This window comes from Octopus sinensis, linkage group LG12 (genome assembly GCF_006345805.1).
Source record: "Octopus sinensis linkage group LG12, ASM634580v1, whole genome shotgun sequence".
In the NCBI taxonomy this organism is placed as follows: domain Eukaryota; kingdom Metazoa; phylum Mollusca; class Cephalopoda; order Octopoda; family Octopodidae; genus Octopus; species Octopus sinensis.
Genome location: NC_043008.1, coordinates 60088904 through 60112111, shown reverse-complemented (window position 1 = coordinate 60112111; position 23208 = coordinate 60088904). Strand labels below are relative to the sequence as shown.

Sequence of the window (23208 nt, the reverse complement as noted above, 5' to 3'; positions counted from 1 at the left end):
ATAGGTATATTTGCATATATATGTATGTTTATTTGCATATATATATGTGTATGTGTATATATACATGTATACATATTATATATATATATATGTATATATATATTATATATATATATATATATAGATAGATAGATAGATAGATAGAGATATGGATATATATATATTATATTATATATATATATATATATATATATATATATATTATATATGTATATATATATATATATTATATTATATGTGTGTGCGTGCGAGTTTACAAAAATGTACACTAAAAACATGTAAAAATATAATTTCACACACACAAGAATATAGATCAAAATAGATCGATATATACATACATACATACATACTTACAAAAGAAAGTATTTGGAACGGGAAGGGAGGAAGAGACAGATAAAATCATCAAGAGACAAAGACATAGAGACAGCTGGAGAGAGAGAGAGAGAGGGAGAGAGATAAAGAAAATGTCTAACAAACAGGCTTAAAGACTGAAAAAAAATCCACTTTAGAAATGATTTATTGAAATTCAATTTCTCTTATTCTCAAATATATATAGCACTAAAGATTTTTATTATCACTAACCTGACCTCCATAAACACCACCTATCTATCTAACTACATATCCTTCCCAAGACGTATACACTCTACTCTTTCTTTTACTCTATTCTCTTTCAGAACCCCTATATATTTTTCTCCGTCCTCCCTCTTTCGTTGAGACGAGCTTAGACTAATACATGTATGAACACACCACATATAAAGATATGGACATAGGTGTATATACATCAAGTTGTATATATTTTATTGTTCTATAGTTTGTTTTACTGCCATTGGGGTTAAACACCACCTGCAGACCCCGATAGACCAACGCTTATACACACACACACACTCATACGTATGTGTGTGTGAGTAATTATATATATATAGCCATATGTATAAGTGTTTATATATATATATATATGTATGTATGTATATATAGCGTGATATTGGTTTCGAATTTTGGCACAATACCAGAAATTTCGCGGGAGGAGGTTAAGTGATCAACTGGTACTTAATTTATCGACCCAGAAAGGATAAGAGACAAAGTCGATATCGAAGAATTTGAACTCAGAACGTAAAGACGGACGAAATTCCGTGCATTTCCCGCTGCATGCTAACGATTCTGCCAGCACGCCGCCTTATATATCCTCTTTAATATTAAATATAAGTAAGGAGAAAAGCTAGCAGAATCTTTAGAACGCCAGGGAAGATTCCAAGCGGCATTTCGTTCGTCTTTACTGTCAGAGTTCAAATGCCGCCTGTGTCAACTTTGCCTTGCATCCTTTCGGGATCGATAAGTAAGAACCAGCTGAGCGCTGGGATCGATGTGATTAACTGCTCCCCTTCTCTGAATTTGCTGACCTTGTGCCAAAATTTGAAATCAAGGAAGGTGGCGAGCTGACAGAATTATTAACACTCCGGACAAAATGCTTAGCGATATTTTGTCCGTCTTTACGTTCTGAGTTCAAATCCGCCAAAGTCAACTTTGCCTTTCGTCCATTTGGAGCAGTCGAGTCGATGTAATCGGCATACTCCATCCCCATTCCCTGACATTACTGGCCTTGTGTTACAATATGAAACCATTAATAGGTATAAGTCACAATATAGTTACATATAGGTAATTCTGCACTATTAAAATACCATTATACGTAAGCAGCGAAAAAAATTACCTGAAGAAGAATTTCATTAGAATTCACAATCCAACGCCAAACTGGCAAGGTTTCCTTAATCAAAATTAGAATAGACATTCAGAAGAAATTTGTTTTTAATGTTTGGTATCTTTTTCTAAAGGATTGATTCTGCAACAAACTGGAAAATTACTTGAAATTTGTAGTCGAGGTTGTATACCGAAATCTGCTGGAAACCTGTTTTTCTTGGCAAGGCTGTAATATTAATGAAGTATATAATATTTCACGGCGTTATGTGCCGGTACCATCAATTTCTAAGCAACTCTGCGATAGGATAGTCTTCGTGTTTATGTAAATTTTTATCTTGCAACCGCTTAACGCTAAGCATCGGCGTCAAGAATTCAAGCACTTATATACATTTGATCTGCTTATGTTACTATAAAACGATCCAAGACAATACTAATTCCGGTTCCTCAAATCATATTACGAAGGCTGTAGTTTCAGTTGTTTCGAAAACATACTTCCATACTCACAAACACCTAATATACATACTGGTGATTATTTACATTATTTACAATTGGCGGATATTTGTGCTCATCTTGTTTTTAACCACTACTTCATATGCCCACGGGCATATGGCGCAGTGGTTAAGGTGTGCTACAAGATGCAGGAGGAAAGAGTGAGAGAAAGCTGTGGCGAAAGAGTCAGCAGAAGTTCGCCATTACCTTCTGCCGGAGCAGCGTGGAGCTTAGGTGTTTCGGTCATAAACACATACATCACCCGGTCTGAGATTCGAACCCGCGAGTCCACTGCCCTAACCACAAGGACATGTGCCTACACCACCTCTTATATAAGGAAAGGTAATCAAAATCGTGGCAACTCACTTAGAAAAGGGGACATACTTCAATAAATTAAGAATTCCCCAAATAAGTTTCCTGCTTTTAATGGAAAACTGACATTTGTAAGCGTAGACTACTACGGTCACACATGTTTCGGTATACAGGACATCATCAGAGAAGCATAATCCACGAGAACTCACTGGTACAATAGTTAGAAATATAACTATATTAGATAGATAGATAGATAGATAGATAGATAGAGAGAGAGAGATAGATAGATAGATAGATAGATAGATAGATAGATAGATAGATAGATAGATAGATAGATAGATAGATAGATGATAGATAGATAGATGGATGGATAGATAGAGAGATGAATGGATAGATAGAGAGATGGATGGATGGATAGATAGAGAGATGGATGGATAGATAGAGAGATAGATAGATAGATAGATAGATAGATAGATAGATAGATAGATAGATAGATAGATAGATACAGACATATAAAGAGCTTCCTATGTCTTTTGACCAGCAGTATTCGCATGATATTAAGTAAGCTTGAAGTAATATAGAATTACGCCCTCTGGTGTCTTTGCTATGCTTAGTTTCATCTTTTATGTACACGCAATGCATTTTATGTCATCATACATTCATCTCAACTGCCATATTTTCACCGCCAATCACTTGCATGCATTTGTTCTGAAAAACCTGATAAATGCCCATCTAAAAATACTCTTTCAGTAAATTTCCCTCTTTGCGTGAGCATAGGAACTTTGAAATTAATAGTTACGGTGAAGGAATAATCTCAGCTTATTATATTTATATGTGTGTGTGTACATACGTGTATGTATTACATATGTATGTATGTATCAATGTAATACATGCGTGTATATATACACACACGCATATATATATATATTATATATATATATATTATATATATTACATATATATATGTATATGTATATATGTATATATATATATATGTATATTACATATACATGCATATATATATATACATATATATATGTATATATATATATACATATATACATATATACATATATATATATACATATATATATATGTAATATACATATATATATATACACATATATATGTGTATATTACATATATATATGTGTATATATATATATATGTATATTACATATATATATGTATATATATATATATATATTACATATATTGCATATATATATATATATTACATATATTACATATATATATGTATATTACATATATATATATATGTATATATATATATGTATATTACATATATGTATATATGTATGTATATATATATATGTATATTACATATATATGTGTATATATATATATATGCATGTATGTATAAGTATCGAAACAACATGTTCATACATAATAGTATAAACATATATAAATATATACATATGCTGACATTCGTATAATATATTTTTTTATGTATATATAAGTATGAATGTATTTGTACATACATATTTACATTCATTTGTGTGAGAGCATTGGTAATTGAAACGAACGAAACTCTCGGCCCTTGAGCCACTTAAGTAAACCTCATTTGCAACCAAATGTAATGTATGTGTATGTGTGTCTACGTATGCCTATATTCAGACACATGCAAGCGCACACGTTCAATCCGCCACATTTATATAGAAAGCCAAACAAAAAAAAATAAGAGTTCATGTATTTCCAGAATCAATTCTATGAGAGAAAACTGTGCAAATTCATTGTAATCTATGGTCGTACCATTCCAGTTTTATAATAAAAAGTTTATGGTTGCCATGGATCTCATCACCTCGAACTCCCAACCCCCACCTTAATCACCTTATTACACCTTATTACAGATTTTTTTTCTTTTTTTGATTTCTTTTTCTTGTGATTTTGTTTCTTTCCTTTTGGTTTATCTCTGTGGAAACTTTCAAGGAAATTAGATTTGATTTATCATTTTCTCTGGATTCTTTGTTCCTTTGTTTCTTTTGCCTGAACTCATGATACACACCAAGAAAATATCAGTTTGATCAAACACTAGAAGATATGACCCTCTACTAAATTTATAAATTGCAAATATTACGAACACGAGTTCAATCTATAGTTGTAGTTTTGTATTTGTTACATACAATTTTCTTTTACTGTTTTTCTTTAATTCATTCTTCGTTTTTATTCTTTTTCAAACATCATTTCTATAAAAGTGCAGCTGTTTTTGCTACAAAGACGCTACACTTGTCTTGAGGTTTGTCTTCAATTATTCAGTGCATTTGATCTAAATATATTGATTAGATGCTGGCTGTAATAAATACACATAGATACACTGAAAGATAAACATTGATATAGAGGTTCAAAACTGGCGAATTGACAAAAGAATGTTCGCATCTCTCCCACGTACTGTGCGGTGTCTATAGTCAAAAACTGAAATCTCTGATTAATTCCAGCCAGCTGTAAAAATGTATTCTTTTTGAGCCGAGAACGGTCTCTGTATGGAGTTGGTTTTTTAGAAATGACATTAAAAAAAATAAAGGATGCATTGGATAATGTAGTCCTCGGTAGGCTATGACCAATAAACAAAATGACGGTTGGTCACGAGATAATAAGGGAAGTAATTTGAACTGGTATTATTTATGGTGCTTTATTAGTGAGATAAACAATAGTAAAAGTACATACTAGCAACGTATGTACACCATTCTCATCTGACCAGCTAGAGAAAGCCGCTGCGTCTCCTTCCAAAAGTGAAATCCACACTGGGAATGCATTTCTTGATACACCGTGTCTGTAAAAAGACAGATGTTCACTACTTAGCCAATCTGTTTGATTAGGATTGATCTTATGTTTATTATCAAAAACAAAAGAACTACAGGATATGTGCAACACATTGGAACAAACAATACTATGGATTCAATAGATTCCAATTTTGAATTTAAATTTCCTCCTGGACTTTACTAAAATCGCTAGTAAGAATTCAATTCACTGAAATGTAAAAGATATGCTCTAAAATTCTTTTCTACTCTAGGCACATGGCCTGAGAGTTTGAGGGTGGGGGCTAGTTGATTAGATAAACTCCAGTACGCAACTGGTACTTAATTTATCGACCCCGAAAGGATGAAAGGCAAAGTCGACTTCAGCGGAATTTGAACTCAGAACATAACGGCTAAGCATTTCGTCCTGCGTGCTTACGATTCTGCCAGTTCGCCGCCTTAGATGGGATCTAAAATTGACAGAAAAATAACAGAGTAAAACTCTCAACTAAATGCTTTGATCAATTTAAATTGTTTAGTGTACGTTCGTGTTCTGTAATATTTGTTTAAATATACCCACAAAATCACGCTCAAGTTATAAGCTGCCAGCTTTAGAAAGAGGAAAGATACATTAGTTATTCCAGTACTTAGTATGATGCACTATATCTGTGGTAGGAGATCTTGCTTGAGAAATGGTCTTCTGACACAATGTCTAAGAGAAGCTACTGACACATAGCAACAGACGGCGGATATTTGCTTTGAACCTACGCTTTTGGTCATCAACTGCGTCCTGCGAGCACAAATCATATTGTGTTAATCTGATCTTGCGGCTCACTTAGAAAGTGTTACTACCAATTTTGTAAACCTAGAAAGAATTCATAGAAGATGCTTTTGTGACTGAGTAGACCTACAAAGAATGTCCGAAGTGCGATGCGGGAATAACTGCAAATGAAATTATGATCGCTTGCAATATACAATAGCAAAGATGCAGCTTGGTTCTGAAAATGAAATGGTGTAATAGTCGCAGGTCGAAAGCATTTCTCTCAGGTTTGCTTGATTAAGGCTTAGAACAATGTTCTTCATTCCTAAGATTTAGTAATTACTCTTTATTTATCAGATGTAAGCACACTGTACCAGATTTCTAACCGGAGCTTTGCCTTAGTTTCGTCGACCTCTGATATTTATCATAACAGCGTGTTATTACATGAATACAAGATTTCAGCAATAAATAAATTACCTGTTATTTCTACAGATATCGGTTTAACATATTCACTAATCAGAAAATATATATATAACTGAATTGAATTACTTTGACATATAAAGATACAGTTACGTGCATGTCATCATTTCCCGGACTTCAAAAGAACCTAACTTGAAAAGCTAAGATGTGTCAAAGGAGTTTGTTTTCATAATTTGACACATTACTGAATATTATGTTGAGTACTAACTACATTATCTTACGTATGAATAAACAAAAATTGCATCTAAATTTCTCTTATTAACCTGCATTCAGTGATTTACAGTTCAAAACCTAAGTACATTCTGTTATCCAACTTATTACCATCTACTATCGTATATCACATACCAACCACTAAATAATATTTGTGTTTGCCGTAGCTCTGGAATTTGTGTTGGATTTATTTCACCAACTATGTCAAAAGAACCAAGAAAAACACGGCGATAAACATTTGCTAATTTAAGTGTATTTCAAGAGCGGTGGAATTTCAGAATTTAGAAAACCTTGCTGTATATGCTTATGCATCTTATAAAGCTAAACATTCAAAGTTCAAATCTTGCTGACGTCGAGTCTGTATTACCAGTTGAGTATTACAGACGAACTAATTGACTCAAAGCTTCCCTCCAGATTTTATGACTCGTGCTTATGTTAGAACTAGTTTAGTTGTTTCATGGTTTTTACGTAAGGCAGACAACAATATCTATTACATTGATGTCGAATAATTTTATACATCCTTATCCAATGATGAAAAGCAGAGTCGACTGAATCAACACCCCGCTCGCCACTCTTAGTTTATTTCATCGGTCCCAGAAAAAAGGAAGGTAAACATGACATCGAAATGTTTGATCTCAGCATGTATCTAATTATTCAAAAACATATAGTTCCGTAATCGAAACATTTTGCCTCTCCAATACTCTTCTAAATTATGTCACTAATGGGGTTTGTTTTCATTTTAAATTATGATAGTGTATTGATTTTTACACGTAAACAACCATATCGATTATATATTTAATCTTTGTAATTACATTTTTTTTCTTTCTTTTGCAGTGCTAGGTTCACTTTACGCAATGACCTCAACACCACCTATGCCAAGTTTCCTCCCGACGCCTACAAACGTAACCTTCCTTCGTGGGGAGCTGGCTACGTTGCGATGTGCAGTAATAAATCTAGGAACGAAATTTGTGAGTACTCATATTCTTTCAATGCACATCTTTAAACACAGACAATCATCTTCCAAATGATAAAAAGGAAATTTTACTCATATACACGCACGCATACACAAACTCACACGTACGCACTTAAACACACACACCACGCACGCACACAAATAAGACACATAAACATACAGATAATAATTAGTTGCAGTGAAGAAATTGCTCCATATTAGAAACTATCAAAACATACAAATCATAATTGTCTACAAAATCTTTGTTATCTTCCCTTTATTTTATTTTCCTTTATATTTTCATCTACCATAAGCTTTTAAATTGCTTCAGATATCTTCATATTCTTAGTCCTTTGTGATCGACCCTTGACAGTGATTCCGTAAATAAATTAAGCCAATCGAATAAAGAATTTTGTGAAAGACTATGTAAATGCTAGTGAAAGAAAATGGAAAAACAATTTCGAACGAAACTACATAGATTGGAGTGAATTCATACTAAAATGCCTTATTGATTCATTTTTTTCCTATTTACATTATTCATTCACAGACAAAAAATAAATAATAGATAAAGAAAAGAAAATGTTAACCACTTAATGGTTTTGCATCTGTCTCCGTGACGGATAATGTATCTTCCATCGTAAACAGCGGTAATAAATATTATTTAGTAATATCTTCTTTGTAAAAATAAATCTAGCCTCTCACTAGTTACTCTCTATCTACGCATCTGCCTATCTGTTTATTAATATAGAGTTACACAAGGGCAACGAGCCAGCAGAATCGTTATCGTGCCGGGCAAAATGCTTAGCGACATTTCGTCTGTCTTTATGTTCTTAGTTCAAATTCCACCGAGGTCGACTTTGCCTTTTATCGTTTCGGAGTCGGTAAATTTGCTTACCAGTTGCATACTGTGATCAATCTAATTGACTGGCTCCCTCTCCAAAAGCTTCGAGTCTTGTGCCTAGAGTAGAAAAGAATATATAATTACACAATGAGTGACGAACCAGCAGAATCGTTACCGCAACGAATTAAATGCTTTGCAGTATTTTGTCTGTCTTTACGTTCTGAGTTCGAATTCCGCTGAGATCGACTTTGCCTTTCATTCACTTCGAGGATGATAAACTAAGTACCAGTTGCGCACTGGGGTTGATGTAACCGACATGCCCCAGGCGCGCGAGTGGATGTGTGGTAAGTAGTTTGCTAACCAACCACATAGTTCCAGGTTCAGTCCCACTGCGTGGCACCTTCGGCAAGTGACTCCTACTATAGCATCGGGCCGACCAAAGCCTTGTGAGTGGATCTGGTTTTTGGAAACTGGAAGAGAGTTCAAACTTTGGCACAAGGCTAGTAATTTCGTGGGGTGGGGGCATGTCGGTTACATCAACCCCGTAATCTCTTTTAGAGAGACTTAGTAATTTTAATATTTCTATTATATATATATATATATATATATATATATATATATATATAAACATATACATACAGACATGTGTATGAGAGACAAAGAGAGGGTGACACACGGCCTACTGATTATGGTATTGCACTAAAGATCGTGAGATCGTGGTTTCAAAGTTTTCGACTACATCATACGAAACAACAGAAATGTATAGAAAAGGAAGAACTATGAGGAAAAAAATTATACTAACGATAGTAGCTACGTGATGCTTACCTCTATATGTATGCATATATGTATGTATGTATGTATGTATGTATAAAGTGCGAGAGAAAGATCAACGTAGCAACTATTATTGATGTTGTTTTATCTTTCTTTTCCTTATTCTTCCTTCCTTTTCCAAACATTTCTGGTCTTTCGTCTTTCCCCCTGAATCCGAAGACGGATAATGCCTGGAAGATTATAAACATTAATTATTTCTCTTCTCGCTGCATCCAAGCAAATAACAGTACTTGTAACCTTAGCCTGTCATTTTATTTATTTTTTGTGTTTTATTTTCTTTTGTGTTTTGCCTTTAGCATGTAACCTCATACATTTTAATATGTATGTATGTATATATATATATATATATATACATACATATATATATATATATATATATATATATATATTATATATATATATATATATATATATATATACCCTCACAGACACATACACGCATATGTGCGTATAACGTTGATGTTATAAGAATTTAGAAACGTCGAGTACGTGAAATAATTATTTCTACGAACGAGGATTCTCGAAGCAAATAAAGCTATAAATAATAGCATATAAATACTGGATTAAATGCTTTTTAGGATAGAAATTTTCGAAGGCTGCCTGTTGAAGACGAACCCACATCCTTCAGTAAACATAACAGCTGCCCTATCATATGTGTGTGCGCGTATATCTGTATGGCGACTACAGGAACTATTTCTATACCAAAGCAATAGCAGATCCATAATTTATATAAAGCTTTCGTAATAAGAGTCAATCTTTTTAAGACAAAGACAGAATCTCAATTATTTATCGAGCCCCGATGTTGCCATGACATTAGAGAGATTGATACGCTAAAATTATTTCGGCATTTCGATCCTTTGACGTTACATTTTGAGCACAAATCCAGCAAATTTCTATGTAAAAAAAATGTTTAATCAATGTGATTCATTCTCAGATTCATAATAGCATCGCACAAAAAAGCATTACGGCATTTAGTTTTGTACTTTTACGTTCTAAGTTCAAATGTCGCCAAGATCTTCTTTAAACTTTGTATTTCCAGTCCCGATAAAATAAGGTACCAGACAAGTGGTTTAAATAACTTATTCTTGTCTCCTTAGTTTCTTCAAGCAATAAGACTAATGGCTGAGAATCCCGAAAATGTCCTAAGTGTGCATGGGAAAATAACCCCACTTTATTAAGAACGCATGATAATGTAAAACATCTTGTATTTCAAGGGCGCATAGAAATGTAAAAACGTATATTAAGGGCACATGGGAATGTTAACGCCTGTATGTTTTATCGGGGTACGGGAATTTAAATCCCATTGTGTTTCAAAGACGCACTTGAATGTAAAACCCCTCGTTTTAAGGGCACAAGGGAGAGTAAAATTCTTCGTGTTTTAAGGACGTATGAGAGTTTAAAACATTTAATCTTCAAGGATGTCGAGGAATGTAAAATCACTCGATTTTTAAGGGCGTGAACAATTGTAGCAACGCTCGGGCTTTAAGGGTACGTGGACATGTAGAACACCTATATTTTAAGGGCGCATTAGAATGTCCAATCTTACAATGCCTGCGTTAGTCTCTTAAGGAATGATGACCAGAGAGAATATTAGCTTTGAAAGATATGTTGATAGAATATTGCCACAAATATCGTAAAATTAACAGGATATGTGAACCGGAATTTTGATATATGATTAACAGGAATTATATTCTTTTATCTTCTTTATTGGACATCATCTTGCCTGATTATAGACAATGGAAGAATAAAATTACTATTACACTCGGTCGATGCAATTTACTTCATAACCATCTCTTGAATAATTGGTCTTAGGAAATCGACGTTTCTCTAAGTGTATTGTTTGATGCATCAAACTTTTAGCAGATTAAACAAAGAAGTTATAAATACATTTTAAAAAGAAATAGCTCAGAATTCGTTTTTAACAATTCTTCGTCTCTCATACAATAGCTAATAATTTTTTTTTATCTTTCTGTTATGTACATTAAGTGTCTCGTTTATGAAGAAACACCGAAATCGTCTATTCCTTCGCGAAGCTCTAAGTTTACCGTCGACTTGGACCGTCTGACAACTCACACATCACATCAACTCCTATTGTTAATACGATAAGTGCAATTCGAGAGAAATAATGTAAAGCTATAGAAACCTTTAACACTCATTATTTTGCTGGATTTCAAATGTTTGCTGGAAATATAACATCCGAGTGTATTTCGTGATTCTTTATCAGAGATAGAGGGTGGGAAGAAAGAAAAAAAAAATGGTAAAATAGTTTTAGTTCCTTACGAACTACAAAGCATTCATTGCTGTCCTAATAAATAATTTACTCTTCCTGTCATTTTATATCCATTATGCTACATGTCAAATCGAACTTTTTTATTTTTACTAATACAAAGACTGCTTATCTAGCAACCCTCGAGACTTTTCGAACACTGGAGATAAATTCTTGTTCGACTTTTATAGTATTTCGGAATACTAAGATTCCATGCATCCATTCTAATAAAATACTACATTAATCCCATTTAAGAGGCATTTTACGTGCCACCATAGCATATTCGGTGCCAAGATTTCTTATAAACACTATTAGTCAATATATATATATATATATATATATGTATATATATATACGCTATTAATCATTATATATATATGTATGTATGTATGTATATATACATATATACATACGCTATTAGTCATCATATATATATATATATACATACATACATATATATATAAGCAATTAGTCATTATATATATATATATATATATATATATACGCTATTAGTCAGTTTATGTGTGTGTGTGTGTGTGTGTGTGTGTGTGTAGACAAGAAATACACATAATATTGTATGATAGCATAAGTTGGAACAATCCGATACAAATTATATAGCTAGACACATTTGCTTTATCACACGCACGCTTCCAATCACATTGTTTATCTTACACAGACACACACACTCAATGCGTAGAAACTCATACATCTTGTTGCACATAGGCATAGTCACAGATAAAAATCTTCACTAGTTTATATATTTTTCATCTGTTTATATATACGTACATACATACATGCATACGTACGTACTTTTTCTTACTTTGGTATATAAATCTTTGTGTAGTCAGTGAGTCGTTTGACGCTGGCAACGGTGGATAACATTGTGGTAGTGTTAAATCGATGTAAATAGTTTGTAAGGTGTTCAGAAAGAAATGGACTCTTTCTGCTGCCTGCAGAAATACAATATAAATAAAACATCAATATCGTTTTACTCTTTTCTTTATTTTTTGGCATTTTTTTTTTTAAATAATGAAGCCAAACAATAATTGAAAACATGAAAAACGGTTTATGTCGTTCCATTGTATGGGTTTGTGTGAGAGTAACAAACTAAATTTTAATTCTGCCTGTATATGCATATAGATAAAGATAGATAGATAGATATATATATATAGAGAGAGAGAACGAGATTTGACTGAATGAATTCTCAACAAATATAGAGCACTCTTTCTCTATCATAATGGTAGATAAATTTTTTTATAGAATACTTAAGATAATGTAGGTTTGTTTAATTTTCATGGTAAAGGCGCAGTTTGAACTTTCGTAGAGTACAAAATAAAAATTGAAGCCACCGCCTTGCGCGCGCTTTCTGTCATTCATCTATCAGCACGACGGATGTCTTCCCCAGAAAATATCGTATAATTCTCTTCCCTACGTGAATGATATATATTTCTTTACTGCCCACAAGGGGCTGAATATAGAGGGGACAAACAAGGATAGAGAAACGTATTAAGTCGATTACATCGACTCCAGTGCGAAACTGGTACTTTATTTATCGACCCCCCGAAATGATGAAAGGCAAAGTTGACCTCGGCGGAATTTGAACTCAGAACGTAACGACAGACGAAATACCTATTTCTTTATTACCCACAAGGGGCTAAACATAGAAGGCACAAACAAGGACAGACATAGATATTATGTCGATTACATCGACCCCAGTGCGTAATTGGTACTTTATTTATCGATCCCCCGAAAGGATGAAAGGCAAAGTCGACCTCGGCGGAATTTGAGCTCAGAACGTAACGACAGACGAAATACCTATTTCTTTATTACCCACAAGGGGCTAAACATAGAAGGCACAAACAAGGACAGACATAGATATTATGTCGATTACATCGACCCCAGTGCGTAACTGGTACTTAATTTAGCGATGCCGAAAGGATGGAAGGTAAAGTCGACCTCGGCGGAATTTGAACTCACAACGTAACGGCAGACGAAATACCGCTAAGCATTTCGCCCGACGTGCTAACGTTTCTACCAGCTCTCCGCCTTCCTACGCGAATGATATAACGATACAAGCTTAGTCGAGTGCGCTAACATTTATATTTCTCCGATTGTTGTCACTGGATGATCTTAATCTTCCTAACAGATCTTGCGTGGTGCATGCGTGTGTTTGTGTGTGTGTGTGTTGCATCTAACTCGTGGTCTTCGTCGATAAAGTCGTATACTACTCAGACTTACTCCCCGCTGACCGACCGGCCGCATTCGTGCTCGATACCGAGAACTCGCTCCAGAACTCGTCGATAAAACACGGACACACACACTCGTGGTCTTCGTCGATAACGTCGTATACTACTCAGACTTACTCCCCGCCGACCGACCGGCTTAGGTCTGAGAATAACTGGAGAGAAGAAATACCTTATACGCCATACGTTTGTTTACTTTAAATTATAATGATGTACTCGTTTGCTTAGACGACCAAGGACGGCCCGTGAATACATCATCTGGTGTTAAATTTCCCCACTCAGTATCAGCGTGCTTTGATGCACGACTGCCAAGACACTGAAACTACTCCAGATTTTTCCTACCTGTCCACGTATTTGTATAAACGGCTGAGCCAGGTTCTTTAAAGCAAAGTGCGTGATGATGCAAACAATTTGTTTTATATCTGCTCAGAGTTTGACCTATGTTCTTATTAGTGCCAGAAAAAAATATTAGAAATTTCTCCGCACTTCTTTTATTAAGTTGCACCAGGCATCGCATCATCTGCTTACTGAAGTTCAGTTACTGGTGTAGTGGTGATGTTTGTACTGGTAATCTGCCAGTGATGGGTAGCTTGCCACTTTTGCTGTACGAGATTTGAACGCCATGCAGGAATTTGCCCATCCAGACAGACACACACACACACACACATATATACATGATTTGTTTTTAACTGTACAATTGGAAGTAAATAACGTTATAAATAATAGCTTGTAGATATTGGTTTAAAAATAACATTTTATGGAAAAAGTCGAAACGTATGTGTGTGAGTGACAGATTTATATATATGTGTGTGTGCGCGCGTGCTTTTGTGCGTGTGTGTTTATATTTATGTATGTATATATGTACGTATTATGTACTATAGTATTGTTAGAATAATTTATGTGTAACATTGCGAATTAGAGTCATTAGAGAACCATTATCGTACAATTTAGAGAATATAGCAAAACAATTTAGAGAGTACAGCAAAACAAACTCAACTGTTAACACTTTTGCCTTATATACAATATGTCGGATTTCAATAAACATCTTTAGCAAAAACAAAACTGGAAGAGAAGTGTGTATGTGCGTGTGTCTATGTATCCATGTGTGTGCGTATATAAATATGTGTTTGTGCGCGTATATATATACATATATATATATAGATAGAGAGAGAGAGAGAGAGATACATACATACATACATACATACTTACATATATATATATATATATATATATATTATATATATATATATGTCTATTATTTCTGCGATGTCATGGACAGTTCTGCTCGAATAAATACCAGATATTTGTATTGAGTGCTTCTGATAGGCTATTTATAAATTAGTTTCTTAATAAAGCAGTTCAACCATGAAAAAAATACCTAGAATTATATAACCCTATTAATTTCTTGGAGCGAGTCACGCACAATTCTGCATTTAGTGAAGAACGAAATATAAATATGTAATGCCAATATTCCAACGGAAAATTATTATTGTATCATAAGTGAAATAGTAACGACGAAGGTTAATTACTGACACGGATGCATTCACATTTTACAAATTCTTCTATAACGCTTGTCAATAGTTGGTATGCGTCTAGCTCATTTTACTGACAAACAATTGATTAAACAAGTCAGCAGTGAAACGAGCCGGCTCCATGAGTTCTCAAATGAAAATCTACTGCCTTAAAATAAAAATGAGGTTTCGTTAGATAATTTATACGTAAATATAATATGGCTGGCTAAAAGTAAGTATGATTGCTTCAGGGATATATTGGATAGAAAGTTAGTTTAATCAAGAATCACGTGGTTATAAACAACAACAGGCAAGAGCTACGAATGCAAGAAATGACTGAATGTAGGAATAATTTGAATATATATATTTAATAAGTGAAGACTAAATAGAAATTCATGCAAAATGATTCGATATGCGAATGGCTATGAAATATGACTCACTGATATAGATTATTTGTGTGACTGGTCATTTTGTTAAGAAATACCTTATCTATGAGTCCAACACAATGTCGAAGATTACTGTTCTATTATAAGAGTAATTTATTCTCCAGAGTTCCTTCTCAAATTGGATAATGAAACTTAGTTTCAGGCCATGGTTATGCTTTGACAACTAATTAGTTTTCTAACATTTAATTAACACCCTCTTAAATTATTTAAGATATCTAACAAGAAAATAGGATGATTGAAAATGTGGAACGCAGAAACACCGTATCAAAGAACGTACTTTTCTTTGATGCTAATTCTCTCAGAGTCATAAGGAATTATAAACTGAAATCAATTCCAAAATTGGGGATAACACGAAATATTAATAATCCCAATTCATCATAAAACGCCATATTTTAAGAAATATGATAATATATGCAGCGAAACATGTTGCATTAGTGAAATCAGAAATAACACTCATATGAGATTCTTGAATTTATTAATAACGTATTTTCGCATTTCATAAATTACTGATCGCAAAGAAGTATGAAATTATGTTTATGCAAATGTTACAGTGCTGTAAAGTACACAGCGTTTTTGAAACGGCAGATGTTAACATGTAGATAACAATACACAGAATTTTCTCTCGCTTACTCTAAATCTCTAAATCTCTAAATCTCTCTGTCTCTCTCATATATATATATATATATATTATATATATATATATATATATATATATATATATTTTAATTTAGAGATGGTAGACCCCTACATCTCACCAAATAAAATGAATTTTAATTTTTATTTTAAATACCTACTATATATATGTATATATGTATATAATTAAGGGTTAAGCAACAAGTTGCTTCACCACATACCGAAAATTTAGAAATAGCAGCCAAAGACAGCTTATTTCTATTTACTACAGATATTACTCCAGACAACAATATTTGTAACTCACATAGGCAAAACAAGGAAAATAATGAAATCAGTCTTCGGTTAATTGTGGACGACGCGTTTCTGGGTTAGAATTATACAAATTCATTCCCGTCCTCAGCACAATAAATCGATAATTCATATATATAGGCGTAAGAGTGGCTGTGTGGTTAGTAGCTTGCTTACCAAACACATGGTTCCGGGTTCCGTCACACTGCATGGCACCATGGGCAAGTGACTTCTATTATAGCCTCGGGCCGACCAAAGCCTTGTGAGTGGATTTGGTAGACGGAAACTGAAAGAAGCCCGTCGTATATATGTATATGTGTATGAGTATATGCTTGTGTGTCTGTGTTTGCCCCCCCTCCCCCAACATCGCTTGACAACCGATGCTGGTGTGTTTATCTCACCCTGACTTAGCGGTTCGGCAAACAGACCGATAGAATAATAAGTCCTGGGGTCGATTTGCTCGACTAAAGGTGGTACTCCAGCATGGCCACAGTCAAATGACTGAAACAAGTAAGAGAGTAAATTGTGTATATATATATAGATATGTATATATATATATAATATATATATATATATATATATATAGGTAGGTAGGTAGATAGAGAGAGATAAATACATACATATATATATGCATGTGTATATATATATATATATATATATATATATATACAAGCACACACATATATATATATAATATGTGTGTATATATATAAGAAATTAGAATGACAAAGGAGTAAACAATTATGTTATGGACTTCATTAGCTTACACCTGTTTCTACTATTAGATACAAGGCACGTATAGTTGAATGCTTGAGTATCAACCTACTGCGTCTTCGGAACTTCAAACATGTTTCTATTTTTTTATGTTTGAAGATCTGATTAAGCTATAGGGTGATACTCAAGCAATCATCGATGAGTACATAACATCTCATAGTAGAAAAAGCTGCATGTTAATGAAGTTCAGAACATTCTGAAGAGGATGTGTATAATAAGCCCTATCACCAGGATATTGGTATTGTTATATCTGAGCGAAATACCAGTATATATATATGTGCGTTCCGTTCGACGCTGTTCTTTCATTCAGTCGGTAATCAGAAACATCACAACAATGCAAGGACTGCAGATAGCGAGAAATTCTCAGTAGCAGCCGAATGAACAATAAGCTTCTAATGAATAAATCTAATGTTTATCAAGTATTGTGTAATATATCTCCTGCGTGTATATCGAAACATATGTATGTATTTTTTATACTTTGATTCGGTCAACGTCATTACTAGAAGTTGTGCAAAAATTTGCATAAAATATCGGTAGGATTTATAATATATAAACCATATATGTCACTAGACGGCCGAAATATATTTTAGTACAGGTTTAATATATTTCAAAATTGGCAATTTACGACCTATGGATCGGTTGTATGACAATTTTTAGTATTAGTTTATATTACGAATACATTTTATTAATCAAAAGAATAAAAATAGAATTATGCTATTAATGAATATGGGAGTATAAGACAATGTATTTTATAAATAGTAGAACAGACCATTGGACGGTTGAGCATTAAAGGCTAACAATAAGTATGGAAATACAAATCGGACTTTGAAGAATAGTGTCGGCTCTTTCACAAGTAAATATGCATATCACATTGCATATTCTAAACGTCAATCAAGTTTGTATTGAATTCTTCATCACCGCACGTATTTCCTGTGATAATATACATACATACATAACATAAATACACACACACACACACACACACACACACACATACATACACATATTTATATATATATATATATATATATATATATGAATTTTCAATCCTTACAGCAAATCAACTCACTGAACTCTACGATTCATAATCCATTAATTTTTTCCGACACGCGCCTTTACCATTTTCCATTCCTCGAGTTCGGAATTCTGGTTCTTTCCCCTCTCCTTTTCTCTCTCTCTCTCTTTCTCTCTCCCTCTCCCTCCCACTCTCCCTCCCTCTTTGTTTTCTCTCTTCACTCACACACATACACACACATCGTTGTAAAAGCGCATTCAGTTTTCATATCAATAATCTAATACTACTAACGTACATAGTTCTGTTTTTCCTATCGAGGAAAATTTTTTTGTTCTTTCCTTTATCTAATAATGTAAGCCTTAGAGAGAATTGGGGAGAATTTATGCTGCAAGAAAGTACAACATACAAAGAACAATGGTTTAGTATTCTAATCGAATCTCTATTCTTATTGATTATGAAAATGTTGGTGTTAAAAGCATGGAATTGAGTAATGCTCTGCTAACAAGAATATATCCGAGAAATAAGGACTCATTAATTCGCTCTTTCATCAAATCGTTATTCAAATAAACATAACAATTTTCACCCTTTTGGATCTCTCGTTAGCACAGGCATCTCATTTATTGGTTCTCAGCACGTGTGCGCTTCCATATACAGTTTCGCAACACTGAATCGTTAAATTGCAGGAGCTGGATCTTTGGAAGCTTATGAATTGATTAATGCCCCCTGATATTTGGAATAGCTGACGCTATTGATTAAGTTCCTATATGGAAGGTCGGAAATATCGTATGCTGATCTTTGATGATTGAATTAATATTAAATAAAGCATTGCTTTGTAATTCTACTGTTCAATATAGTCATGGTAAACTAAGCAAAATAAAATTCTCGAACGTCTTATATATATACATATTTCTGTAAAGGGTTTTGTCTATATAAGCGGGTGTATATATGATGCCTATTCACGCAATGAAGGTACGTAGGAGGCTGGAGGTAGTTAATTTTTGCATTAGGTAATGTATTCCTACGTACTTCTATAAAACGGACTAATCATGACTGAAACACCTTTAATCATAAGTCTACTCGATTAGGGGTGACTTGGAGGTCGCACAACAACAATAACAACAATGAGAGAGTCCTCCGCATGGTCAGTTCATCGGCTAGAAATAACGTATAAATCTCTTGTAAATCATACCAAAGCGTTTTAAACGTTTGATAATGCCGTTTCTAATATACAGTAAGGCGGTATATTTACAGTTTGAATGCATTTGATCATAAGTCGTTTATCGCAGGACTTGCTCGGGGTTGATAATAAGAACAGCATGGTAAAGATATTAAGACTCAACTAAACATGAAATATTGGGTTGTTCGGAAAATTCTTGCCGATTTATAGTAGCTTACCTTTCGACTTATTTTAGAACATAGTTGAGTCCATAAAATAGGATTTCACTACACCTCCATTTAGAGGACAGTTTAAGCTATCTTTTCATGGAAGAAGGTTTATGTTCCTATAACCTATGTTAATTCGGTAACCCTTTAAAATGGAAGATAAGAAAGTTCATTTTCGGCACTTGATGATTTGGAAATTAGTCAAAAATTGCTGCAGCTCGGCTGGGTTGTGCTACCCCCACCCTCCATATTCACCAGATATAGCTCCTTCGGATTTCCACTTCAGGTCTCTGCAGAATAGTCTTAATGGTAACAATTTCAATTCCTTGGATGACGTAAAAAGACACCTTGATGAATACGTTGCGATGAAACAACTTGAATTCTGGAAAGAGGATATTTTCAAGTTAAAGGAAAGATGGAGACTCATTGTGCAGCAAAATGGCTCATATTTGGCTGATTAAAAATGTAATGACAAATATTTATTGACCTTTTTCTTTCTTTTAAAAATCGGTACGAACTTTCCGGGCAACCCAATAAAAACATGAAGGGTCCTAAGTCTCTAAATGAGTTTCGATCCATTTTGAGAGTGTAACAGAGGTGACATATAAGTATTTCCCTGAATAAGACTCCAGGTGATGGCAGTTGAAAGGGTTTGCAAGCAGATTTATCTCTAAGTATTCTAGAATTCTGGAAAGAAGTTTAAATCAGTCAATGCTAAGAGCTAAAGGCTGAATAAATTGGTTGTAAATGTAAATAACTGTGGAGGCGCAATGACCTAGGGGTTAGGGCAGTGGACTCGCAGTCGGAAGATCGCGGTTTCGATTCCCAGACCGGGCATTGTGTGTGTGTTTATTGAGCGAAAACACCTAAAGCTCCACGCGTCTCCGGCAAGGGGTGGTGGCGACCCCTGTTGTACTCTTTCGCTCCAACTTTCTCTCACTTTTTCTTCATGTTTCTTCAGGAACACTGCGATGGACTGGCGTTCCGTCCAGCTGGGGGGAACACATGCGCCATAGAAACCGGGAAACCGGGCCCCACGTACCTGGCTAGGCTTGAAAAGGCTGAAAAACAATGTAAATAACTACGATCCGTTACTTGGATTTTAGAGTTTAAGCTTCAATAATTTTCCTCCTGGTATCATTACATTAAGCATGTGGAAAACACATCTCCCTAGAGTTTATAAGGGTTCAGTCCAGTCGCATCTTATCTGGTCCCTATTAGCAAAGCTGAATTATCTGCATCGCAAACTACAACAACAAAACACTTATAAGATATTCACCTCTTGTTCCAAAATTTTATAGACACATGCTTATTTTGTTACAATTAATTCTGAAGATAGAGAAGAATTTACTAAATATCTATTTTTATAAAGTAAGTGTTTGGAAGGTTCGATGGAAGGTTGGATTACTTTAAATCAGGAAGTTTGTATCATAGAACCGAGTGTTCGGTGGATTAGTGTCATATGAGTTCTGAGCTACAAGTTTTGTTTCGATTGTCGATTGATGAAATCTTAAATAACGTAAATCCTCGAGTTTAGTCCGCCCTTGAGTATATTACGCAGGGTTTTTTTAGGGGGATGTACCTCTGAAAAGCCTAAACCTTGTGTATAATAGGCACCCTTCCTCTAACTTGAGTTGTGCGTAATTAAGCCAGCAGCACCTAATCGAACAAACGCTACCGCGCATGCGTAATACAATAATGGTGATGTTCTCAACTGCTATATGGGAATGTAAATGTTTGCAAATTGTTTTTGTTATAGGTTATTCTGTATTCGGAATACTTTAATTTTAATAAATGTTGCTTGCTGGAAGTTATGGATGATTCTTTTATGACTTCATTGCTTTCAGGCTTCGCTTAAGGTATTTTCGCGACCGACATCACAAAATACGTCTGAATAAACATTGCCGGAGAGCAAATAGAGACTCGGACATTGCTTAGAATATAAATTTTCATTTGTAACCTCGTATATAGTACGCACTAGGTATTTTGACCTTTACATTTTGGGAAAAAATGCAGATTATACTCGAGGATTTACGGTATGCATCGTAGTTTTCAAGCCTTATATTCTGCTACGTACACAAGTTTGTGCCTTAAGCTTAGATGCTTTCCATTCAAGTAATGCTGGCTAAACTTGCTGTAAATAGTTCATATATTACGCTTGAAATCACTGCTTAAAGATGCGAGCAGCTTACAACTAAGACAAAATTACTTCTTTTATGTTCTCGGCGTTTAAACAAAGTGCAGGAGCCAGTAATGTTAACTAATTCACACCTCACAGCAAATACACATGCTGAGTTTCTTATAGAATGAACTAATTAACCCGCTTTGTAGATTAATTGTTACGAACACATTCCTATCCCAGTTACCACGGCTTGCCGGATATTACATTATTCACTATTGTCGATTTGTACTAAATTTGTTTTCTGAACGGTTAGAGTAATTTTTAGATGAATAGACTCCAAAGCAGTAATTTACTCTCGAAACGCAGTATAAATGATTAAGAGGATATCGGTGTATCACACTACACTAATCTTAATGAAACTTGCTTGCTTTAGACTTACAGTACGAGTTCCGACACGCGATAATGAAACGTTTCTTAAAATCATTCTAAACACCATTTCCTTGAGGAAGAATACAGAAATAAACTGTCCAGCCATGTATGTGTTCTAAGATTACGATTGTAAGTGCAGTTTAATATCTGTCGATATATATATATATATATATATATATATATATATATATAATATATATATATATATATATATATATATATACATATATATATGTGTGTGTGTGTGTGGTGTGTGTGTGTGTGTCTATGAATGTAGTTCATTCATTGTCAGTAACTCTCTCTTTCACAATTTATATTTATATGTATATATATATATGCACTTAAATACATACATTATGTATGACGTATGTATGCATATATATGCATGTACATATATATACATGCATGCATGTATATATCTATATATATATAATATTATATATACGCACATACATACAAATATATTAAACTTCCCTTTATGTATATACATGTATGTGGATGTATATATAGATATATAGATATATAGATATATCCATACATGCATACATACATACCCATATATATACATATATGTAAACACACGCACATACACACAAAGTATTCTTCCTGTAAAACATCTATGTATGGATTCATTTTAACCATGGATTCCATTAGAACTCTATATTTAAACTGTAATTGCTTTAAGAAAATGAATAGCTTCAATCTTGCATTTTCGCCGGCGGTTATAAAGTATTGCTTTGTAGCACTCTCGTGTTACTTCATCTAATAATATGTT

At 33.9% G+C, this 23208-nt stretch overlaps 1 protein-coding gene across 3 annotated transcripts in view; it reads left to right on the top strand.

The window, feature by feature from the left end:
• The window catches only part of LOC115217933 (cell adhesion molecule 2), a 436290-nt gene that overhangs the window by 239674 nt on the left and 173408 nt on the right, over positions 1 to 23208 (top strand). For all 3 annotated transcript variants that reach the window (XM_036508028.1, XM_036508025.1, XM_036508027.1), the window contains one exon: positions 7534 to 7667. In XM_036508028.1, coding sequence (XP_036363921.1) covers positions 7534 to 7667 — 134 coding nt within the window. The remainder of the gene's footprint in view (positions 1 to 7533; positions 7668 to 23208) is intronic.